We start from the raw sequence: 24,946 nt of genomic DNA, 5'->3' as shown, positions 1-24,946 counted from the left end.
TACAACACATGTCTGGCTGTGCCCTCCACTGTAAGGCCCCAGCCCCAGTTTGGCTTTCGGGGACTTTCCTGATACCTCCCACCTCCCCCTGGCCTGGGTGCCAGCTGTGGCCCCACATCCTTTTGAGCCCCTCCCTCCCACCTGTTCTCTACTTTGGCTTACTTGGTGTTATGGGTCAGAGTTACTGCTGAGGGGCCTGAAGGTGGCATCACGGGGCTGAGTGCCATCTATATAGCCTGGCTGGGGCCACTGAGTGCCAGGACAAAGCTGGAGGCAACTACTGCATTTGCCCTTGACCTACAGTGATTTCTCCAACCAACTGGAGGCAAACATGTTCTCCTTAGACCCAGAATCAAAGGAACTGGCCCTGTAAGCCATGACCCCACAGCTAGGAGGAAGGCTTCCCATTTCACACAGACCAAGGCCTAGAGTGGGGCCAACTTTCCCCCAAGGGCTCAGAGGAGAACCTTGTTTTCTACCAACCACAGCATTCTCTTCTGGCAAGAAGAAGCCCCCTTCCCTTTACCTCTCCAGTTGCCAATGGAACAGCAGTTGTGGGAGGAAGTGCAGCCACCATTAGTTGCTGCAATGCCAGCTCAGGGTTCTGGTCCCTACTCAGCTCTCTCTGGGGCCTGCTCACCAGCAAGACGGCACCTTTTAAGAGGCTGGGGTTCATCAGCACATTCATTTATATAAATAACAGTGCAGAGATTCCCGTCAGAAGCCTGTGCAATGGTAGGAATCTCACTGCTTGTTTGTGGGAAACCAGTGATTTGTGACAAGGCGTGTCAGCCACCCGGTGGCTGGGTATAATCCCTAGGCTAATGCAGTCATTTCTTGACCATTTGCAAAAAGAAAGCCCTAGCTCAGACAGATCCAAATATATTCAATGCCACTGCACCTATTTTACCCCAGGGTGGCACTCACCTGGGCCTCCACTTCCTCCAAATAGGAGGGGCCCTGATGGCTCATCCCTAAGGGGTTTCCAGCTTGCTGATCTTCAAGTTTGGTGTCTTCATCCTGAACAGAGCTGCCAGGCACTAGCTAGCATCTGTGGGAGCCCAACTAGGACTGGTTCCTGGAGCAAAATTTTGAGGCCAGCTGCCAGGGTGAGGTGAGGAACAGAGGATGCTGTGTGGTTAGTTAGGGGCTAAAGCCTTCCTGTCTCAATCCTCTTAGAGACATGTAGGTGGAGATGTTCCTGGTTATGCGCATGAGTTCCAGGATTCACTCTTAGCACCAGTATGTACTTTGCCTTGGACAAGCCATTTCTTTTCTCTGGGTCTCAGTTTCCTTATCTGTAAGATGCCAAGAGTATTGTGAGGAGGTACAAAGGTGCAAAGTGAAAGGGACTGGAGCTGCTGGGCCATGACCCTGGTTGCCACTACTGCCCAGTGGGTGCTCTTCCCTGCCACACCACTGGCCCTTGCCTTGGTACGAGGACGTCATCTCACCTGCAAGGTCTCATGGGAGAACCATGAATGCGGAGGAGGATGCAGCAGGATGGAGGGGACAGGCCTCGACTCTTCAGTCCAGAGTTCAGCTAATGATATAACACCAATGTGCTGGTCACAGGTCACCCTAGCCTCCTGGGTCTCACAGCACACTGGGTCCTCAGCTTGTGGCTCAGTCTCTTTCACTCCATGTTAGGCCAGTCTCCTTGCAGTAGGTGCCCTTAGTTTGTGGAGCACAGAACAGCCCTAAGCACTGGGCAACCTGTTCATTACCATTGTTCCCCTAATTAATAGGTCAGGCAGCATGCTGGGTCACAGCAGGACTGCCCAGGGAGGCAGAAGGCCAGCTCAGGGCCTCACAGAGCCCGCGCTCTGACCCTCAGTCCAGTGTACCTCTCGGCAGACACTGCAGCACTGTGTACTGGAGCCCTCCTGTGCTGTAGTCTGTGGAGGAGCCCGGAGGGCAGTCTCTTTCCCATTCTTTCCTCACTGGCCACCCAAGTCTTATATATGGTGACTTAGTGGCCATTTAGGACCAGGGTAAGCAGGAGAGCCAGAGGCTGGCTTTGAACCCCTTTGCCTTGCTTCACTTCTAACATTTTCAGGTTTGCCCCATCTCCCTGTAGTCTCCCTGTCTCCTGAGCTCCTAGAAATAAAATCTGGATCCCTACATTGGCCCTTCATGACCCATGTATTTTTTGTCCCCCTGCCCCCATCTCTAAGCTACCCCGTGTCTCAACTTCCCTACACCTCAGCACCTCACATGGGCCAGCTCATCACCCAGAACTCCTGTTTCTCACCCATCACTCTGAGCCAGATGCTGGCCTCTCTCACATCCCTTGCCCATGATGACAGGGTGTTGACCACAACTCGCAAAGGTGTGGCTTTAACTGTGCAAATGCTGCATAAGTGCACAGTGCACGATGTGCACGTGACAGAGACCAGCAGCTACTCTATTCATCTTTTGCTGTGGGACCCTGGGCCCTTCACTCACCACTGCAACTTCAGATCCCCACCTGGCACATGTGTCCAGGTGTGGCTGGCTGGATGCAGGCCCAGGGCCAATTGCACTGCCTCATGTAATCACACAGGGCCCTAGTTTCAGACTGGTGATGATGGCCACTACTTTTCCTCTACCCAAAGGAGTAAATAACTGATATAAAAACCATGAAAATAGGCTGGGAGGGGTGTGCTTCAGTGGTAGAGCACTTGCCTAGCATGTGTGAGGCCCTGGGTTCAAACCTCAGCATCGCCAAAACAGAACCCATAAAATTTTCAAAATGAGCAATCAATTTTATGCTTCAAGTAAACTGAAACTTAGCAAAGTTTTAGTTTCCCTGTAGAACTGAAAAAGATGTAAATAAAAATAGCTGGAAAACCATTCTGAATCCTGAGTGGCAGGTGAGTGTCGGTTGCTCAGGAATGCCCCTGTGCATGGCTCTGTGGCCTATGGGTGCCACTGAGCCCTCCTATCCTAAGTGGTGTTGGTGGAACACTTTCCCTCTAGACCACCCAAGAGCCCCTCCTGGGGAGCTGGCACACTCTAGCTTCCCTTGGTTATAGCACAGGACAAGAACACCTGGCCGAACCAAGGGTCTCAAGCCCCAGACCTCATAAGAGATGGAGACAATGTCCAAGTTTCAGCTCCCTGGTGTCAGCATAAACCCAGGGAACAAGTAATCTGGAAGTCCCAGGCCTGGCAACAGTTCCTGATACCCCTTCATTGTGGAGTCCCCCACAGCCCTCTCCCTGGCACCTCTCTAGGCATGTGCCTTCCATGTGACAACACTATACTCAAGGAGGTGGGATGAGTGGGACCCTGTGTACTTGGCAGGATGAAACAGTGGAGCTGGTATCACAGGTGTTTGAATGAGGAGGTCAAACACTCTGCCTTGAAGCCCCAGGTCTTAGCAATTTGTAGCTTCAGTTTCCTTACCTGTAAAACAACTTGTCTCCCTTACAAGGTAGCTGAGGGCTAATGGGGAGTGGATCCATTAATGCTGACACCCAGGTACAGTGGCTGCTGGAGGCACTGCCACCAACAGTGTAGAGATGGCCGTAACTGAAATAAGTGACCCAATGTTGAGAGCAGCAGGTGATACTTCAGATAAGCTTCTGGGGATGTAGGGGAAGGGAAAGAGGGTGAAGATGAAGAGCTGGCAATGCCCCAGAGGCTCAGGAACACAGTATGAGCATGCTGGGAAGGGGTGGGCCAGGGATATGGTGCTAGAAGAGCTGTGTGGGTAAGCACTGTCCTGGTCTGGACCTCAGTTTCCTTATCTGCAGGACAAGTTCCACCAGGAAGCTCAAGTCAGTCCACTGTAGAGAAACATGGAGTGTTTGTTCACAGAACAGTGAATTCAGCTTTTCATCCTGAAAATGGGGCTGGGCAGGGGACATGAATGAGCTCCATTCACTAGACAGCTGAGTCAGTCTGGGCAACAGAATGCCAGGTTCCATGGGAAGTGCCCTGCTGCAAGGCAGAATTTCATATAGGCCTGTACCTCATGTCGACCGCCTCTGTGCAGTGAGAGATAAGCCTCTGGCCCTTTGTGTGGTGAAAGCCTTGGGGGTACCACAGTGTAGAGCTGCGTGCCCACTGGGCAGGATATGGCTCAAAGGGTGCAGGGGGACTGCTGATGTGATGATCAACACATTCTGGTCAGTAGCGTTCATGTGGCACTGACTGCCCCTCCCCGCTTTCCACTGATGGGTAGAAGCAGGTGAGGCCCAGAGCTTTGGTGGGGAGGAAGAGTCTGCCACTGCACTGGGCCAACCTGAGCCCTGCTGAGGGAATGTCTGGGGCACAGGCATCCTGACTTCTCTAGTGGGTAGAGGGCAAGTGGACCCCACTGTTAGATCTGTGCTCCAAGCTCCTGGCAGATGGCCAGGAGCAGAGCCTGTGACATCCATGCCCCTGGCCCAGACACCATGTTAGCTGTGCCCACAGCTGTGTGAATAATAGTATAAAGACACCAGAAGGAACCACCCCAAGGACAATGTCAGTCACCCAGAAAAAAGCTTAGTCTTCAGGGTGAGAGTGGGGTGTGTTTCTCTTCACCGCAAAGCAGCACAGAAGTATAAGGTGTCTAGGGGTGCTCATATGGCCCTGCTGGCTGGATGCAGGAGGCAGGTAAGTGCTCCTGGCCTTGGTCTCTGTGGGGAAGAGGCCAGGCTGGGCCCAAAATGCAGCAGCCTTGGTGGCTCTCAGCCTTGCATTTTCCTAGCCAGTCAGTTGAGCATCCTCATCAGGAATTCCTGAGTTCATTTTCCTACTGGACTTCAAGCTCATCCCGCAGGAGATGCCAGATCCTGTCCTGCACCTATATTCAGGGCAAAAGATTAGGGGCGAGGGTTCCAGCTTCTTCAAATGGCAGCAGTTAGGAGCCTGGTTATGTTTGGAAGGTGGGACTGGGTAGAATCTGTGGGGAGGAGGAGGCTGGGACCAGCAAGGTTTCAGTTGGGCACAAAGGCAGGTGTTGTTGGGCCACTTAGAAAAGAGTCCACTTAGGACCACAGCACTCAGCTCTCCTTCTAGTGGAGGTATGGTCACAGTGGGGCACCATGGCTCAGTAGCTGTTCACCATGTACTTTCTTGGCCAGGACCGGCCTTGGGACCAGGGTGCTTGACCAAGAGTGACACCCCGTGAGGCCCCATGTGAACCTGGCAGAAGAGATTGCTGCACTTAGAGTGACCCTCTGTGGGCTACATCAGCTCAGAAAGCTGGACATTAGAATTTGCTTTTATGGTATATTTTCTCTTCTTGCTCCTGGGCTCAGCTGGAGCTCTGGAGACCTCAACCAGGCCCCCACTTCCATTTTTCAAGTCCTCTCCATTGTCCACACGTGATGTCTCCACACCTTCACATTCAAGTTCCTGTTTCCACATAGAAGATCCCTGTACTTCAGATTTGGTCCTGTGGACCTTTCTGGGCCTCACCTAGCCACACTATGGTTGCTTGTGTGCCATGCTTATGAGTGCTTCTCACCCACATGTGCGCAGTGCTCCCCCATTCCTCCAGGACAGAGGTGGGGTCTTCTACATCACACTGTTCCACCCCAGCCCCACCAGGGTACTGAGCCAAGTATCCCACTGAATATCCATCTTTCCCTTCCTCTGTCCTAACCACAGACTGGCTGTCTCCAGGTCCATCATATTGCTGGATGTGGGCATTGGGTCACATACCCAATGGAAAAGGTATTTTCAGTAACTGGGCTCCTGGACCTTTCAGAATCTTGGGCTGCCATGGCTGGATGTATTAAAAGATTAGATGGGCTTTTGGCACTGAGCCCAGCACCTGGTATGTTTTGGGGAAGGGTGTCATGGGTATTCAAGAATACCTCTTTTGTTTCTTCCAGACATATACCCTGGGGAAGGTTTGGGACAGTGACAGCTGGGGTAGCAGCAGAGCCCCTTAGAACTCATAAATGCAGCTAGGAGTGCCCTTTCATGGATCTAAAGAGAGAACAAGACCCAAGGGTGTGGGGACAATGCTCTGTACAAATTCCAGGAGGAATGCGTCATTTCCTGGGACCCTTTCGGAGTCCAACTATGCTATGCATGAAGCTAAGGCTGCCAGAGGCAGGGGAGCAGCCTGAGGATGGAAACCTAGGTGCCAGACTCCCAAGTGATTCTCTGGCTTCTCAGGACACTTTCCCAGTGCCATATTGTGACTGGAGTATTGGTCTGGAAATGACAAGCAGTTGGATCTGAGACAGTTCACTGCCACTGGGATCTGCAGGCCAACGAAGTCTAAGGTTAACACCCTCAGGGTTAGATGCAGAGAGGATTCTGTTGAGTACCTGTGTAAACTTCAGGGCCTGGGTGTTCTCCCATGGCCCAGCCAGCTCCAAGGGATCTTGGGGGTACCAGCTGACCTGGGTTTTAGACCTCATCCTACCACCAAACTGCTGTGGTACTTTGGGTGTGTCATATCCTCCTCTAGGTCACATCTCCTGCCTTTGTAAGATATGCTGCGTACCTAAAATGGCTACTTGGGTCTATTGTAGTAGCCTGGTTTGGTGTCCCTGTGAAGCTGGCCCTGGCCTGGGCACGTGACAGGTCACCCATCACTCCTCTGAGATCTTGGCCCCATCATATTCAGGCCTGGCAGTTGGGCCCTGCCCTAAGTTCTTGAAGTTTGTGGAGTCTCCCCTTGCTGCTAGACTAGGCTAAGTCCAATGTACATGCCTCCCTTTCTAGCTCGGGCCTGGAGATTTGTGGCTACAACCCTTGTCTGGTGACCTGGTCTGACTGTTGCAAGTCAACTTCTCTGGCTCTGTCACTAGATGTTGCTTTAGAACCTGTAGGGGAGGCCACTGTCTATCTTCTCTGTCCTTAAGGGGCTTAGGCACATAAGGGTGATGGGAAGAAAGACAGAGGGAAAGCCAGACAAAACCCAATCAGGCAATAGGCCACTTCCCAAAACAGACCCAGCACAGGAGCAGGTAGAGAAGGCATGAGTCATCACCTCTGCTCACAGAGGGGTGACCTGTCAAGTGCCCAGGCCAGGCCCAGCTTCACAGGGACACCAAACTACAATAGACCCAAGTGGCCACCTTACAAGAGCAGCATATCTTACAAAGGCAGGAGCTGTGACCCAGAGGAGGTCGTGACACATCCAAAGTACCACAGCAGTTTGGTGGTAGGATGGGTACTCTGTTCAGGCCTCCCGAGACATCCCAGCTGCTGGCCATTGCCTACTGGAATCCCAATGTTGTCTCCTTAGTGGAAGGGATCCTGGGGGCAGGGCCTGTGTGTTCAGCTCACCCTGTGTCTGGACAGAATCACAGCTAACCCTACACTGGCAAGACAGATATGTCCATGGTCCTGCTGCCCACAGGGTGACTGCGGGTGAGGGGGCTCTGAGCTACCCTGAGTGTGCAGGATGTACTCAGATGCATGGCAGCCCCTCAACTTCTTGCTGGGAGGTGGTAAAAGCAGCTGCCACTGGGCCCAGCTGCCCCTCCCTCTTCTCAGCTTAGCACCCAGGCTGTGCGCAGATGCACTGCTGTTTCCATGACAACTGGAAAGGATGCCTCCACCCTGAGTCTCACACAGCAACACAGACCAAAAGCACTGCTGGTCCTTGAGCTGGAGCAGGTTCCTAGCCCATCTACTCCTCCTCCTCCACTTGGGAGTCATGGGAGAGGGTCTCTGGGAGTTGAGGGGACCTGGCTCCCCCTTGGTCCTTTTAAGGACCTCAGGGCTTGAGGGACAGGGAAGACCAGAAGCCTTTTGGGTGTCCCACTTGAGCACCTGTGGGTGGGGTAGGCCTCCCAGTATGAAGGGAGGGTCCTACAGCATCTTTGTTACTGAATGGAGAGTCCTAGGGCATGTCTCACCCTGGGCACCCTGTGGCTACTTTTGTCTTTGTCTTGGCTTCCTTCATGTGGGGAGTGCCATGATGCCCTCCAGCTCTGTTCATCTTGGCAAAGTGGGTAGAACTGGCTTGCGTCTTACCAGGGAGAGGAAGCCATGATGTGGGTGCTCGCAACACCACCACTTTACAGGTTTAGAAACAAGGCCTCTCCATTTACCTTCTACCTTAGCACCAGGAGAGCCCCAGACAGCCCAAATCACCCTCAGGTTTGGTGCCCCAGGACCTCAGGAATTGGGAGATATCTAGGGGCAAACTGGATGCCTGGGGTCACCTCCAGCTCAATCTAGTGTTCTACTCTTTCTTCTGCCAACCTAAATGCTGTCTTGACAGTCTGGAGAATTGGATTAATGAGGCTAATGACTTTGTGAGGCTGACTGACCTGGAAACTAGGGAGGGTACAGAAAGGATCATGCTAGTGGCTAGCATGAAAGCAATATGAGGCTGCGGGTGGGGAGGAGCTCTCGACTGCCTGTTCACTGGGGTATTCTTCAGGATGGTCACTGCTCCCTACATAGCTGCCCAAGCTGGAGCAGCTCACCTACTATCCAGGCTGTGGTTTGGTGGGTACTCAGGATGCCGAGGCAGAACAGGCATGGCCCTGTCTATGTGGATGGCTTTTCTGGCTCTAACCACCTTAGCTTAGGCTTTCCATTCCCATTCTGCCTCACTACCAGCAATCCCAGCCACTCCATGGCTCCTAGCCACTCCTCCATTCCTTACCTTATTCTTGGGCTTCCTGATTGAGCCACAGGATTAGGGGCTTCCCAAGCAGAGGCATAGTTCAGAGAACTGAATCCCACAGAAGAGGGATGCATGTCCAGCGGTACCTCTGTTCCTAGGTCCCCTTGGGAAGGCCTTTACTTAGCTCAGTGTCTACCCATCTTTGATCTGACCCCTTCTCCCTGGATCACTTTAGTTTTAGGACTCCCTGGATGGCAGATGGGGCACATCCTGGAAGGGCAGCAGCTGGTCTCTTAGCAAAGCAGGGTAGCCCATTCTGAGCCTCCCTCCACCAGCAAGGCTGCCAACATATTCTGTGATCAGGCCCACTGTAGGCTGCCTTGGTTCTCCTTGAACTCCACCTTACCCGAGTCTTGGGTCTTATTAGCTGTGAGACATCAGTTATTTTTGTCAATTGTGAAATGAGTCACAATAGAGACATGGCCAACAGGCAGTAATGAGGAGGCTGGAGCAGGTATCTCCTACCCAGCCACTGGGTGCTCACCAGGCCTCACAAAGACATTGCTCTTCCTAGGAGGATACAGGAGCTCAGGGCTGAGATGAAAGCCCAGCCTCCCCAGGTATCCTGGTGACCTCCAAGTATTTTTTTTCCTCTGGACTCCAAATGGTCACTGCTAGTTCTAAAGCTCCTGCTGCATGTAAAGCACTCTCCTGCCTTGAGGAGAGGAACAAAGAGCATTCCTCACTTCAGGCTAGTTCCACAGAGAAGGGATGCGTGTGCCAGCAGCTGTCCAGCAAAGTGGAGGGAACACAAGTAGTAGCTAGCACCACACATGCTATGTTGTGTAAGCTAGAGGGCAGGTGGCACAGAGGGTGATGTCGGGTTGGGGCCTGGGGATGAGAGAGGCACCCAGGCCAAGTTCAACCCATGAAGTACAGCAAGCAAAAGACCTAGTGTCAGGTGTGAGCTCTGCCTGTGTCTGTTCTGTGATGGCACCTTCATGACACTCAGGGAGTCTGTCTCTGCCACCATGGTCATCTCTTGCCAGGACCCATATTCCTGCATATGCTCTGTGACCACTCCTGTGTGAGGCCTCCAGACAATTGTGTTCCTGACCAAATGATCCCTACATCTCCCTACCTCCTGCCTCAGTCACGTGGCCTCTTTGCCTGGAGGCCTTTGCCATGCTGTCCTTCTGCGTGGAGTGTTCTTTCTCTGGGTTCATGTAGCTGGTCAGCTCATTGATTCCTGCTTCTGAACTCCTTCCTTATCATGAACTCAACCCTTTAATTCACTGAGCTGCTTTCAGCACCACTGGACCCTGTTCCTATTATTGCCAGTCAGCCTGTGAGCGCAGTGGGCATAGGGACTGCTCTCAAGAAAGGGCATGTGGCAGCAAGGGCCAGATGGTGCATGTTTTGGGGTCCAGTAGAGCAGCACACATGTGCATGTATGAGTAGAGGCATGTATGCCCCAACCCACAAGTGGTCTGATCAAGATGTGGGGAGGAACGGGCCCAAAAGCGCCTCCAAAGATGCTTAAGGTGTGGCTGGGCAGGTGACAGGCACCCAAAGGAGGCTCTGCAGGTAGTGGGACTGGGCCTCCCTACTCTGCAGCATGCCTGCTCCTAGCCTGGTCTCCCAGTGACAGGTGGCCTGCACCCTTCTTCACCATAGCTTCATCTTTCAGTGGGTCAATTTGGTAGAACAGGCTGAAAAGGTGTTTGATAACCAGTTATTCTTCTGGCTTTAAAATGATCAGGAACTATCTGATCCTGCATCTTGGGAGGTGAAGCCTTGGATTTTATTTCCGTGGTTTAGCACACTGGGATTCTGTGTACAAAGGGCCCAGAACCCAACTCTGTTGTTGCATTTCCTTCAGTGGGTTTCATGTGCTACTTGCTGGAATACTCTATGGCCCAGGTGCCTAGCTCTTGCTTCCCAAACCCCAGCTGTTACTACCACTTGCAAGCAGATAGGCTGGAATCCACAGAACCCACCTGCGCCAGTGGAGATTAGAGAGCAATACAGAAGGATTAGCAACTTGGTGGCTGCACCTCATAAACTCAGACACTTCCAGGCTTCTGGTGTTCATGGGGGCCCTCATTCTTCCCTCAGGCCACTACTTCCATCCCTCATCTGATGACTCTTACCATCACCTTCTCTTCTCTCAGCCCCTGTCTACCCAGCCAGGGGCTGCTTGGCAGCTGCCCAGACAGGGCAGGAGACCCATCCATTTTACAAGGCACTCAACCCTGTGGGCCTTGGGCAATGATAGATGGGACTTCCGGGGCGGGGGCCAGGTAGTGATGTGTTTTGATCAAGTCCAGAAGTCAGAGCCTCTGCTTACCTGTGCCCCCACCCCCCAACTATGCCCAGTGACAAGTGCAATGCTCATAGTAACAGCACTGGCCAGGCCTGCCACTTCAAACAGCAAGGGCTATTTAAACAAGATAACAGGCTGCTGGAAAAGCTGTAACTCAGGCCATAACAGCCTGGAAAGCCCTTGTGCTGAACCTGCCAGAAACGGAGGAGAGCTGCTTCCTGCCTCATATAGCAGTTCAGCCTCCGGCCATTTTGTTTGCCAGTACCGCACGGAGTGGGGATAGGGTGATCCTAAGTGACAGTAAGGGAGACTGTTTCCTAACCCTGCACAGTCCCTGGGAAGGAAACAGCTGAGGGTCTTTGTAAGAGGTGGTGGTGGGACCTCCAGGTAAGAAGGTCTCTGGCTTTGCCACCTAGGCAATGGATTCTAGGAACCCAGATTTCCCGACTGCACTGTGGAGGGCTACCCCTTACCCAGCCAGGGGCTCAGAGACTGCTTGTAGGGCAATGGCATGCTCATGTCCATGACCCTTCCATTTCCATTTTTTCTGTCATCAACCACCACATATCCCCCCATCTCCACAGCCCCGCACTCATGAACTACCCTAAGTCTCCAGGAGCTGGGTGAGGACTCAAGAGCTGTGCTCCTGGGCCAGCCCAGACCTGGGCATCCAGATGGACAGAGGTGGTCACATGACAACCCTGGGGCCACCACTGGGCCAGGGCTCTACTCACCTTAGACCTTCAGTATGAGCTGGAGATAGTGCTGTACCCAGAGCACTTTCTCATGTCCCAGCAGGGTTTAGGAGTCTGAGTGCAGCCACAAAACACTATGCCATGTTAAGTCTGCATGTAGGTGACAGTGGCTTCTCAGTATAAGCCCAGCACCCTGCACTTCACTCTTTTATTTTTTATTTTTACTGGATCTCAGAATCAGTGACTAGCAGGATTTTAGGGCCTAATGAGACCTTCCTGTTCCAACAGATGTTGGTCAAAGTTGCCAGGGAGGCAGAGCCCCAGGGTAGGTGGTAGTGGTTTAGGAACAGTCCAAGACTCCCAGTACCAAGACAACAAATTCCCACAAAATGCTGGAAGCATTTGCTTGAATGGGCCTGAAGACCCCAAATTCTGCTCCCCCATTTCACACTCAGCAGCCTGCCAGGATTGTGGGATGAAGCTCAGGCTGTGGGTGCTGCTCCAGCTCACAAGTTTGCCCAGCCTGCAGGGAGGAGCTGCCTCTTCTAAAGTCTCAGTCTGTGTTTGCTTTAGTTAAAATGAGAACCGTCTCCTATTTGCTTCTGTGTTAAAAATCTTGCTGGCTTGATCTTAATCCCCCTGCTGTCAGTCACTGACAGGAAATTAACAGACAGCAGGATGCAGGTGCCTTGTAGACTGGAAGCTGTCAACACAGACACAGGCTTGCACAAGGAAACTGCAGTGTGTGAAGTCTCCTATTGCAGATCCAGAGGACCCCTGTGGGCCCACAGCTCACCACCTTGCCTGGCAATGTTTAGCAAGGTGCATGCTCTGCACTCCCAGCTGCTGGGGCTGTGCCCCACTCCACATCTATAGGTGTCAAGGCTTATGAAGGCACCTGCACCAGGCCCTGGTCCATGCCTGTGATGGACATGAGACACTGCGGGTAAGGAGAGATCTCAGTGGGCAACTGGTGCTCATGATCTATAAGATGGATTTCAGCAAGGCTCAAAATTAAAAAAAAAAAAAGTACTTGCGTCATTATTACCCTAACCCAGTGTCTCCATCTGCAGGAGGTGGAAAGCTAGAGCAAGCTCAGGTTCTGTCTGAGATCTAGTTGAAGTGACAGAAATCTCCCCTGGAAAGAATGCATGTGTGTGCTTGTGCAGCCACATGGATCTGGATGTGATTTACTCCTTGGCTCCTAAGCACTGGATCCTGGGAATTGCTCTGGCTCCAGCGCCCATCACTGAGATTAAGGCTGGTGGTTGTATGCTGCTCAGAAAGCAGTGGCCACCAGGTCGAAGACCTCAGCTTCAGCACAGTCCTATCGAGAAACTGCTGCAAGCATATGGCAGGATGAGAGCACTAAGGACAAGGTCTCCTGCCTCTCCTGAGCAGCTGTTCCAGGACAGAAAAGTTACTTCTGCATCTCTAGCTGATGTCCTGGTCATCAGATGTGAAAGAGTAGTTCAGAGGTCATATAGGGCAGCTTGTGCATGATATGGCCACTTCCAAGCCCTTACAACAGTAGGAGCCTTCATGCCTGGGGTGGTCCCTGGCTGAGGACTCCTGGGCTGTTCATGTCCTCCCTGGGTCTCAGTGGGAGAGGTGTCAGGGTCAACTCTAAAGACATTTTGAAATGAAGCCTTCCGGACAGTGATCAAAACATAGACTCAAGGCCATCGTATCTACACTGCGGGTCACCACCTCCTGGAGCACTATAAAGGCAACAGAAATTTAGAAAACAGACAAGAGAGCAGAGCACTCCTTGTGTGGTGTCAATATTGTCATGGACACACGCTAGGCTCACAGGGTTCTTGGCAGCTGATGGCACTCGTCCTAGCCAGCACTTTCTGAGCTCTCTTTGCCCCTTTTCCAGGCAGGTTCCTGAGCTCTCTCTCTTCACTGGGAGGATGCTCTCAACCTTCAGGCATCACAGTTTCCTGGGGAGTGATCCCTAAGAATTCCACACCATGCACCAAGGACAGTGTTGGCACAAGGAGTGGCTGGGGGTAGCCAGGGCCCAGGTAGTCTTGGGGAGGAGCCCTGGCAGGATCTGTACTCTAAAGGGCCCCTGCTATGACTTCTGAGCTGTGGAAGGCAGACAACAGGAGCTGCCTTGACAGCTGTGCCTGTAGACAGTACACTGGGGGAAATGGGGGGTCCAGAGGCCAGGCTGGTCAACAGGCCATGGCCTTAGTCCTGCTGAGTCCAAGCTGAGTTACACAGTTTCCCTTGGCACCCTAGGGGCAGGCTTGTCAGGGAAGATGCTAGAGGACAAAGCCCTGAGAGAAGCATGGGAGTCACAATTAGTCCTCCAGCCTCCATGGACTCTTCACTGCCTAGTAAAGACTTCCTGCCCTCAATAGGCCCCACTACTTCAGCTAAAAGGCTGGGATGTCCTGGGAGGAACTCATCCTGTGCTAGGGCCAATGGTGCCCCAGCTTTTTTGCTCTGAGCCACCCCCGTCCCCACCCCTGCCAGGTCCTGAGCAGACAGGTGAGGTACAAAGGCCAGCCTGCTGGGTATGGATGTCAGAGGACGGTGTCTAAGCCTGGTGCTCTTCTCTGTCACTGTGCCACGCTCAGTCTGGGTGTGTGGGGCCAAGTGTAAGCACAGGTGACAGCAGACAGGCACTGACTCCTTCTATGCTGAGGCTTAAAGTGGGTCATGACCAAAGAAGGGTAGAGGGAAAGGCCCTCCCATTCCAGGCTTTCTGTCCATTTCTTCTACAAGCACCTTTTCTAACCTACGCTGCACACAGTCCCACTTTACAACTGAGGAAGAAAAGGCTAGACAAATTCATCTATGCTGAGGCTCAGCCCGGGCCAGAGGCCACCTGTGACCCTGTGCTGTGGCCTCGTGGCTGCTGTGGCCCCACCCATGGGGAGATGAGGCTCAAAGAGAAGCATATGTGCCTTGATCCCTGAGGTACAGAGTCACAGGTGTAGTGGTCTCCTTCCCACCCAGTAACCACAGATTGCTTTGGTCAGCATTTCCAGCATGCTCTTTCGAATGGGTGTTCTCCCTATGGCTCTTGGAGAATGTTGAGCAGCTCACAAGTTTTCCAGCTCTTAATTGTTTGTTGCTTGAGAGGCCCATGGCCCTGTGGGGAAACGATTTGTCTATGGTCACTTGTGGCTGGGCCGAATTGCCCCAGAGGCTATAAGTGTCCTGGGTCAGGATGCTTTTGAGTTTCTCCTGCGGTCACCACAGTCTAGGAAAACCTGTGTGGGGCTAGAGCCCTAGTCTAGCTTCAGCAGGGAACTGCAGGACATGAGGCCCAGGGCCCTGGGCTGACTGTGGTTTTACTATTAATGAAATGAGAAAGTGCAGGCGCTAAAGAGACATTCACCATAAGGTGCAATGAAGACTGGATTAGGGTAAGTTTCAGCCCAGGCTCCCAACCATCCTGGACTTCTCCCCTGTCCAGGTCAGAGCCACACATAGGAAGGAAGGATGCACCTTGTACTCTACCCCAAACAACACTGAGTGTCCCTCTCAGATGCTCAGGGCTTCTTTCCTGGCTCACTGCTTTTCAAGTCCCTCCAGAAATTAGATGGGAAGAGCCCATGGGCCTGGAGGACCCCAGAGATGGATGATGAGGGCCCTGTACCCTATTGGCATAGAAGGCGGGACCTAAGTGCCTTGTCCTCATCCCCACCCACTCTCCTGTTCAAGGCCAATCAAGGAATTCCCCTGGGTGGCAGATCTCCAACATCTACCCTGGTGATCAGGAGCGCCCCAAGTCAGTGAGGCCTCCAGGTATCCCAGCCTCCACCCTGGAGTCTGTTCCCGGTAAGTGGAAAACATGTTTTTCAGTTCTTGGATTATACCCTTAAAATCCCTTAAAACAATCATAATCTGCATCTTAAAACCCAGAGCTGTTCTGATATGTGCGTAATGAGCAGAGCTAATGTGCTCAGGAAATTAATTATGGCCCAGGCAGACTGAATGGATGAGGAGGGGGAGGCAATTCTACCTGGAAGCTCTTGGCACAAGAGCTTCTTGGAAAGGGACATCTTTATAAGCATCCAGTGCTATCACCTGGTAGGTGAAAAGTACAGACTAGAGAGTGAGTATTCACTGGGTCAGTCCCAGCTCCACAATCACAGTGTGGGCAGTGTCACCCACCCCAGGCAGTGCTAGGGACTGGATATAGTACCGGGACTTTGTCCTGCCTGGTCCTTCCTTGACCCCCCAGTGCAAGATGTCTGGTGCCCCAATTTTCTCTGTAAGGTGCTGTGCACAGTACTATACTCGCCATGGTCCCATCAGTACCCTTGTTCCTGCCCTAACAGGACCCCACAGGCTGGGTTGTATTCTATAAGATCCAGATCAGATCACCTTTGGCCCAATCCACTCAGGCCCTGTTCCCAGTGTGAGCCCTCTTCTGTTCTACAAGCTAGTCTCTGATGCAGAGGTCCTCAGGTCCTCCAAGGGCTGCTCAATGCTGTCCCCAGCTGACCTTAGGAAAGGCAGGACATAATTCTATCTGTCCCTGGATTGTGAGCTTGTCAGGACCAGGGCCTGCATATACAAGGTCTGACTACTTCCTGAATGAATGCCATGGGCTTATTTTCTCTCAGATGAAGAGGGGCCCCCAGTTTGAGTAGATGCCATCATGTTAGCTGATAACAAAGGAGAGGCAGAATTCTGAGGCTACTTCTCTGTGCAGTAATAGTCTCTTAAATCTGGCCAGGGAAAGCAGGAGTGAGGGTCATGAAAAGTGTGGAGCCACCCTGAAAAATTATCACTCTCTAAGGGGATGAATGAGAGCAGATATAACACGTGTGGTGGGTGGGCCAGACTTGGGAATCCCTGAGGAACCACAGAGGAGAGACAGATATTGTCTTGCTCTTCAGAAAAATGCAAATAGTAGATTCAGTGATTCACTCGTAACTGAGCCTAACCCAGGGTTGAAGATGCACTGCCTGTGGCATGCTGGTAAATGTTTAACAACTGGCTTGGAGTCGGGGGAGTGGGACTGATCTGTAGTGTCTGCCAATTTCTGTGGTGTGGTTACTGCCACTTGGATGATTTTATGCTAGCAATATGATGCCAGACTGCTCAGAATCTTCTTAAAGATTGAAAAATTGGCTCTTAAGAGCTGGTGTGAGCCACCTCCAGCCACCCTCCCCCAACGCGCTGGCATGGAGAGACTGCTGACCCCTAATCTGGATCTTGGCGTCCTCCTCTGCAGGAGGCAAGCACTGAGAGAAGGCACTTGCTCTCCCTCCTGGAAGGCTATCAGCACTAGGGCAAGGGGCTGAGCCCAGTCAAGCTACAAGGGGTTCTCTGAGGCCCACTTCCTGTGTTAGTAGGGTCACCAGTCTGAGATCCAAAGATGATCAAGGACATCACTATGAAGACTTTGCCAAGTCATGTGGCAGACTCAGCTTGGTAAAAGATGGAGTGGTGGGGCCTAGTGTCCCAGCTGCTGCCCAGCTGTGTTTAGTGACAGCCTGTGTACGAGGGGTGACACAGCAGGTGACTATCAGGGAAGGAGAGGTGATGCACTGAATAACAGAGCCAGGTTCATACAGATGAGGAGAGGGGGACAGATGAAAAAGCCATATTAGAAACCCAAAGTTGCACCATGCTGGTGCCAGAGGCAGGGAGGCATAGTGAGCAGCAGGTGTCTAAGCCCAGTCCCAGGCTTTATCTCACCAGGAGCCTCCAAGAGCAACGAGCCACTGCACAAAGGGGACTAAGGAACGGCCCTCCCCTTAGAAGCTCCCAGTGTGACAGGGAAGGAGGAATAGAAGCTGCTAGTGAGAGGGCCCTCTGTGGCTATATGTCCCCCTGGGAGCAGAAGGAAAGTTTCTAGCCCAGGGATCTGAAATACCAGTTGGGAAGTACCATGGACCTTGGGCATGTTCCCTTCTCCACACATACCCCTACTTTCTCCATTTCATGAGTTACAGTCAGTACCCCATGGGCAGTGACATGAAGCCCAGGGTCCTGGGTGAGTAGTAGCCACTATTCACTCATCAGGGACACAGACTCAGAGCAGCCCAAGGCCCACTCAGCTGCAAACCAGATGGCTGCAGAGCCAGTTAGGACCAGGATAAAGGCCAGGTAGCATAGCCAGAGACCCTGGGTTGTGGAGCCTGCACTGAGGTGGTGATAGGGGCTGTTCACAAGAGCTGGCAGCACCTCGGGGCCAGGAGTGGTCCAGCTATGCATGGATACCCAGTGAAGAGGATGCTGCCTGGGGAGATGGTAGGGCCAGCTAAGCCCTGCTTCCCTGCTCTGTGCCTGCTGCAGTCAGGCTCTCTGTGGAACCTCTTCAAGTTGTGCCTCTCCTGTCCACTACTTAGAAACACAAACCTGTCAGCCTGGTCCCATCTCTGGCTCTGGGCCAGGAGGTCTCTGCTCTTCTAGGGTCACAATGATTTGTGGATGTCATAAAGTGCACATGGTCTGGGTACATCAAAAGATGAGAAGGAGCTGCTGAGGGACCAAAGCAGGAGAGGAGCGAGCTCCTGGCAGGTTGGCAGTTTACCTCTCTGGCACAATTCTCAGCACTAGACACTATTACTGAAGCTATGCCCTGGATGGGGCAGAGAGCAGTAGGTAAAGTGGGGAAATGCTGCCTCAGAGGACCCTGTTGTCCTGCCATGGAATGGGTGGGGGATGGGGCCAGGGCAGACAGCCACTCAGGTCTCCTGAGACCTACTGGGATATTCTTCATCCTTCCTGAAGCGAGGCTGGCCACACAGTGGCCCTTAGCGTGGAACCCAATCTATACCCCTCAAACCCCCTTGTACTCCGCAGGGGAGCACCTTTCTATTCCACAGGATATGGGGCTGGTAGTTAAGAGGGGACTCTCTGGAATCTCCAGAGGGCAATACTGCCCCCCTGCCTCCCCCAGCCAGAGAGTCAGACTGAGGATATGTGATGTAAACTCAGCCTCATCTGCAAAGCTGGATGTTTAAGATCACTAAGGGATCTTTAAGTCCAAGTCCAAGTCTGTGTATGCTGGGAGAATGGGATTGTCCATGCCTGGCTGTTTCCCATTTGTAATCTCCTTCTTTGGCCAGATGTAACCAGCTCCATTATCAACAGGTGAGAGCCTGTTTTACTACAAACACCTTGCATCTCCCTTAGCACCTCATTGCATGACACAGCTGCTTAAGCACCACTTTTAAAGCACAAAATCAAGATCCCCTTTCAGGCTAAAAGACAAACCACGGTGCTAAGGTGAAGGGTATATACTATTCACAGGGCAGCCTCCGGCCACCCCCTTCTCAATGGCATGTACCCATTAAGGATCAGCACTTGTGGAGTCCTCCCATAGAAGGGCTGAAGCCAGAGCCTTGGGACTCCAGCTTTTTCCAAGCCTGCCCATTGCCTGCCCACTCTACTGCATCAAGGGCCTGCTGTGCAATGGGGCCCACCCACAGTACAGGTTGTGTGCTTGGGCCGCTGACCTGTTCAGGGGTGGGGAGGCAGAGAGCAGGACAAGGGCCACTGACTAGAGCTGGGCAGAAGCCACTTGCCTGGTGTTTGGCTGCTGTAGTGCTTACCACCTACAGAACTTGCCCCCTCAAAGGCAACGTCTCTCTGCCCCACCCGTCCCCTTTCTGACACATGTTGTCCAGCTGTCGCTTGGAAAAATGGCAGCGGGGACACCAGGCCTTCCTGAGTGAACCTTGTTGTGGCCCAGTCCACCTGTGAGGCCCAAGTGGGCACCACCTGTCCCAGATGAAAGCAAAATGGATCTATCCTAGAACCGTGTCTCTTTGCCAGGTGTTCCTGGCATGAGTTTGTAGAAATTAAGTAGTGGATGTACTGGTGTGACTGTCCTCCACACCCCAAGCTCCTTGTGCAAATATTAAAACTTGGCTCATGATCATGCCCAGCCCCTAGCCAAGGCCTTGTGCCTGCACAGCAGGCACACAGCAGGCACACAGCAGGCACACAGCAGGCACACAATGAGCCTGTCACAGGGCTGGGAATGCTGACAGCTCTGCCGGGAAATGGGCAGCAAGCTCCCTGTGGATTTCCACATAAGAATATTTGACACTTTACAACCAAGCCTTTTAATCTGTCCCTTTTGAAAGATACCTCCATTAAGTGTCCAGCAGAGTCCATTAGCTGATCCGCAGGGACAGAAGTTGGGGCCAGGCACCTGCTTCCCTACACTTCCTAGGCCTCCCAGCAAGTGTGTTTCGGGTCCCCTTGATGCCTCTGATAAGGAAATGAAGACATAGTCCCACTGGTCACAGCTGTGCTCATTATTCCACAAGGGCTGAGTGCAGGTATCTCAACTTTGTCCAGTCCTTCTGAGGCCACAAAGCAACCTGTTTCTGTCAACTGATCCTTATGTAAATTCACTAAAGAGGAGGGGCAGAGCTTCTGCCTTGGGTTGAACTAAGTTAGAAGCTCAGGAGGTCCTCACGCCTCTCAGGGGCTGTCCACATGTAGGAGGGGGTGGTCAATTATCCAGTGCCACTCTTGGTGCCCCTGGCTGCCACAGAAATAACAGATCAGTCAGGATGTGCTCAAGAGAAATTCCCATGTGTTGCTGGGCCATGTTTTAGCCTCTGATGCCACCTGGGGGTGTACCAAGCGGGGCACTGGAGGCTCACATGGCTCTGGAATCACCAGTGCCTACCAGGACTGTAAGGGGAACAGGCCGTAGCACCTATCAAATCCACTTTGGGGCAAGAGTAGGAATTGTGGCCAAGGGTGGGCGTGGCTCCGCATATGTGCTTGTTGCCATCGTCCACGGATGCCTTGGAATCCACCTCCCCTTGGCTCCAAGGTGCTGCCCTGCACTTGCTGCAGTCCTCATGCCCAGGAACCCAGAGATGCTGATGCTCTCCTTGGCAACGTGCTGACGCAGAAGCCAGCGGGCGGGCTGGGGGGGGGGGTTGTGGCTCCTTTGCCAGGCATGGGGGCAGGGGGCACTGCCAGCCTCCAACAGAGAGAAGATGAGGGCTTGTAGTTGAGCAGGGAAGAACTCTGGAGAAGCAGTGTCTACAGCCTTGGCACCTGGCCCTGAGGTTCATTTAGCTTTTGCAAAAATTAGTATGGCCTGTTCTTGGCTGATTTGCTTTTGCCAGGGCTGCGAGGACAGTTCAGGGCATTCCAAGAGGAAAGGGCAGGCTTGTCTTAGCCTCTGTGCCAGCACTGGCCTGACTGGAGGGAGAGGCAGGCAGTGCTCACTGCCGGCACCACCCCAGGAGGACTCACGGGTGGGTACTGTCTTTCCTCAGCAGCCTGTTTGTTTTCCATCCTGATATTACTGGTGGAGCATGAAAGGTCAGAACCATTTGGAATCCAGTGAATTTCCAGCCTTACTTAAAATTCTCATCAAGAATTTCCTTTTCTGAATAATCACTTCTTCAGGGCTGCAGAAACTAGGGTGGTTGGGGTGTGCAAGCCCAGGTGCCAGCCCCCACCCTTACCCACCACTTTAGAAAATGCCCTGAAAGCCTTAGAGCCTGGTTCCTCTAGGAGGCAAGTGCAGGCCTTGCAGTGATCCCTATGGGGACAGGGCTGGGAAAAAAATGAGACATGGAAGCCCCACAGGGCCCCACCTAGTCTGTTCTCAGGAGCTTACTCATGTACAAGCAGTGACCCACCCAGTGATGAACATTCAATGGAAGAGTGCAGGTTACTGGGCTGGGGTCAGGGAATGGCCTCTCAAAGCAGCATCACGGGGATGAGTCCTGAAGGACAGAAGGATGGGGGTAGGGAAACAGGAAGGTCATGCGCTTAATGCTGAACAAAGCACTGTTATGAGAGCAAAACAAGCAATTGATGGCCAGAGCAGAGAGGACAGAGAGGCAGCAAAGTAGGTGCCTTGGGCCTGTCTTGGACAATTGTTAGGCTGTCTTCTTGTTGACCAGTTCAGAGAGCAGAGATGATAACTAAAGCCTTCCAAGAAAATCAGAGCCCAGGCTTTCTGCCTTTGGGGCCAGGCACACATTTGGATATTGTCTGAAAAAGATGGATCTAGGAGCCAAGGCTGGCACTGAAGGAACTCACCATGCCTGCCCTAGAGATGACAGATAAGGTATCCCCTGGATCCAGGCCTAAAAGGCTCCTGAGCTATTTCTTGTCAGCTCTGGGGACAGAAGTGGACAGGAGCACAGAGAGCCAACTGCCTGAGCCAGTATAACTGGTAACTGTGGTGTGGCCAGCAGACTTGCCATGACACTGACCCCTGGGCCCAGCCCAGGTACTTCACTTTGTCTCACAGCCTGGTCAACCCAACATTCTCTGCTCTCACTAATACTTCATCAAGGGAGCTTGAGCTCACTCATCTGCTGGGATGTCACCTCTACCCCGAGTCACACAGGTGCTGAAGGGGGGGCGCAGCCACAGGGGTGAGAGGGGCTAGAACCTTGAGGACAACTCATTCACACAGAGACAGCCTGAGAGTAGGGTAAACCACAGCATCTCTGGATTATCAGCCCACCCACTGGAGCCATCATAATACCTGGGCACAGTTCTGGGGAAGAACCCAGATGCATGAAGGGAAGAAGCCGTGCTTCCTGCTTCCATGGCCACCTGATGAAGAGGCCACAGACCCTCTCTCTGCTCAGAGAACATTCAAGCACTCAGCACTGGGGCCATAATCTGGAGCCTTCCATAGACTCTCTTGGGGGCCACAGGGCCAAAGTTAGAAACTTCAGGTGAACTCAAAGGATAAAGCTGCCACACGCTTTAACAAGACTGGATGAAAGAAGGAACTCCATCCTTGCCGGCAACCCACAAGGCCAGTTCTTCAAGGCTGGGCCCTTGTCTAGTGGAGGTTCCATTTCCACAAGATCCTTCCACCAGCATCTTCATCTTCCTCTAAGCTCCAGGGCACACACAGCCCCACTCATAGCTCCTTAGGGGACTTTCTGTTTGTCCCTACTACCCCATCACATCAGATGCTCAGTCTTTCCTCAGTGCTCCTGCCTAGCGTAAATCTTCTGCTGAGCGGGACAGTTTTAGGGTATCCACCACTTGTCTGCCACTCTTAGGTACCCGGGGAGGCTATAGGTGCCTTGTACACCAGGTTTACTACTTGTTTGGGCTAGAACATGCTGCTCCTTGCCAGGGGGCTGCCTCTGCTGCTCCTTTTCCAGCAACTCCCCTCTCAAGCCCTTACCAGCTTAGCACTAGGCCTAGGTCTCTCTTTGGCCAACCCCACCTCACTTCATGCCTCTAGTCCCTCTTCCCCACACAGTGGTTCACAGCCCGAGCCAAAGGCTCCAGTGAATCCTGATGTCTGCCCTAGTTAATCAACTTACTGAGTTGCCACCCTTAGAACCCCAAGGCCAGATCCTGGCACCCTGGGATTATACTTTCTTAACTACACTCTGGATTTTGAGGGTGGCTGATGTTCCTCAGACCTATGCTGTCTAGCACTGGAAGGAGCCTCACAGATTTGCCAAACTGCCAAGTGGACCAACAATACCTGGCCAGGCCTTGTCCTCTCTTGTCCTGTGGCCTTCATAGCCTGAAAGCTTCAGGTAGGGGCATGATCGATTCACTGCACTGAGGTGGGGAAGGCCTGGGAACCCAGGGCCAGTAAGCACCACAAGGGCATTTCCATCTGCAGCTGAGGGGAGAGTGGCTGTACTTGATGGTAAGCTAGGCTGCCTTCTGTGGAGCCCAGGAGTATGGTGTCACTTGGGGATGCCTCAACCGCCTGCCAAAGCACAGCCATCTAGGTCAGAATCAGGCTCCTCAGACAAGGGCAGCCACAAAGAGCTGGTCTTATAGGGGACCCATGAGGACCAACACTCTGGGACTGACGTCCTGGCAGAAGTGACCCTGAGGTCCTACTGCACCCACAACACCAGCCATGTCCCACACTGTGTTTCCTGAGCACAGCACAAGGGGTATCCGAGGCCCCTTCTCACTGGAGCCAACTGTAGGTACGGGGCATGTGCACCAGGCTTGGTCCCAGTTTTCCTGATTGTGACCTCTCCCTGCCCATGCAAGACCACCTGCTTCCCAGGACAGCAGGAATAAGCAGCGGAAACCTAGGCCTCACTCACCGTCTGGTTATCCTCGTAGAGCTTCAAGTCGTAGCCACTAAGCTCCACACAGAAGATGATGGCTGTGACACCCTCGAAGCAGTGGATCCACTTTTTGCGCTCTGACCTCTGCCCACCCACATCCACCATCTTGAAGGTGAGCTCCTTGAAGGTGAACTTATTCTCCACAATACCTGTGGTCATGTCCCGAGAGCGCAAAATATCTTCAACAGTAGGGATGTAGTCAGGTGCTGCGATGCGCTCAAGGTCATTTAAATAATAGGCTGCGTTATCCTCTAGGTGGTACTCACTGGAGCGGCCAAAGCAGGCCTGTGCCCCGGGATCGGCCCACAGCCGCCGCATGACACCCAGTAGCTCGGGTGTGATCTCACCCTTGCTCTCAGCTGGCCCCGTCAACGCAAAGAGCTGCACGGCATCATAAGCACGGTCAGGGTTGTGGAAGTCGATCTTGAGGGCAGCCAGGGCCCGGATGATGCGAGTCAGCGAGTCGATGGCGTTGTAGATGATGAGGGGCTTATACTCCTTGCAGGCCTCCAGGTTGAAGCCGCCACTGTGGATGATCTTCATTTGCTTGACAATGGTGCTCTTGCCTGAGTTGCTGGTGCCCAGCAGGAGCAGCTTGATCTCACGGCGCTGCCGCTGGCTCTCTGAGCGCAGGTGGCGGTCGATTCTCCGGGACCTCCGAGCGGCCTCTTTCTCCTCTGAGCTTTGCCGACATCCCATGGTCCGGCAGCGGCAGGCTCAGATGTAGAGCACAGGTGGGTGCCTCTCCCTCTCACCACTGAGCAGGGATGGCCTCAGTGAAGGATGCTGAAATGTGGGCCGCTGCGCCCAGCAGACAAGAGTCAGCTGTCCTGGGAGCACTTAGTGCTGGCTGTGGGGCAAGGCCATGCCGCCCTGCAGCCCCTGCCCCAGTGCCTCTTCTCTAGCTGGCATGGCGCTTCATGCAGTGGGGCGGTGGCTGCACCTTCCCCTCTAGTGACACTCCACCTCCCTTGTCAGCTGCGTGGCCTGATTTGCCGTAGTCATTCCCTGTCTTCGGTCACGGTGGGAAGCCGTTCGCTTGCGTCTGCCTAGGCTGCTGCCGTCTGGTTGCTGGTTGCTGTGGCGATGCTGCTAAGCACGGCTGGAGGGCCCTGCGCTCCCTGTGGCCCCCCTGCCTCGGGCTCCCAGCCGTGCATCCGGCCCTTCACCTGCCAAACAGAGAAGAGTGTGAGCCGCCTGCTGCTCTGGCCCCACCTCAGAATGGATGGGGAAAGGGAGCAGCTGACTGGGCCTCAGAAAACGCGGGAATAATCCATCAACTCCCTGCTCCTCTGGAGTGCTGGAGAGTTAGTATAGCAAAACAAACAGGCTGGCTGATGCCCACTTACTGCCCTGCTGGCCAGGCAGT

General features: G+C 53.1%; 2 protein-coding genes across 6 annotated transcripts in view; one reads left to right on the top strand and one right to left on the bottom strand.

Moving 5' to 3' along the window:
- Rsph14 (radial spoke head 14 homolog) overlaps positions 1–24,946 on the top strand; it is an 87,969-nt gene that overhangs the window by 29,960 nt on the left and 33,063 nt on the right. For 4 of the 5 annotated variants that reach the window (XM_087198555.1, XM_087198556.1, XM_087198554.1 and 1 more), the window contains one exon: positions 15,224–15,340. The exons of the other annotated variant lie outside the window; for it this stretch is intronic. In XM_087198555.1, coding sequence (XP_087054681.1) covers positions 15,224–15,340 — 117 coding nt within the window. The remainder of the gene's footprint in view (positions 1–15,223; positions 15,341–24,946) is intronic. 5 annotated transcript variants of the gene reach the window in all.
- The window catches only part of Gnaz (G protein subunit alpha z), a 54,323-nt gene that overhangs the window by 5,577 nt on the left and 23,800 nt on the right, over positions 1–24,946 (bottom strand). Inside the window, exon 2 of the mRNA XM_004843527.4 lies at positions 23,554–24,746. Coding sequence (XP_004843584.1) covers positions 23,554–24,276 — 723 coding nt within the window. The 5' untranslated portion in view covers positions 24,277–24,746. The remainder of the gene's footprint in view (positions 1–23,553; positions 24,747–24,946) is intronic.

This window comes from Heterocephalus glaber, unplaced genomic scaffold (assembly GCF_053883595.1).
Source record: "Heterocephalus glaber isolate CG9 unplaced genomic scaffold, H.glaber_assembly_v1.0 deba00001687, whole genome shotgun sequence".
Classification (NCBI taxonomy): Eukaryota; Metazoa; Chordata; class Mammalia; order Rodentia; family Bathyergidae; genus Heterocephalus; species Heterocephalus glaber.
The sequence above is the reverse complement of the archived record's forward strand: the minus strand, read 5'-3'. Positions and strand labels throughout refer to the sequence as shown.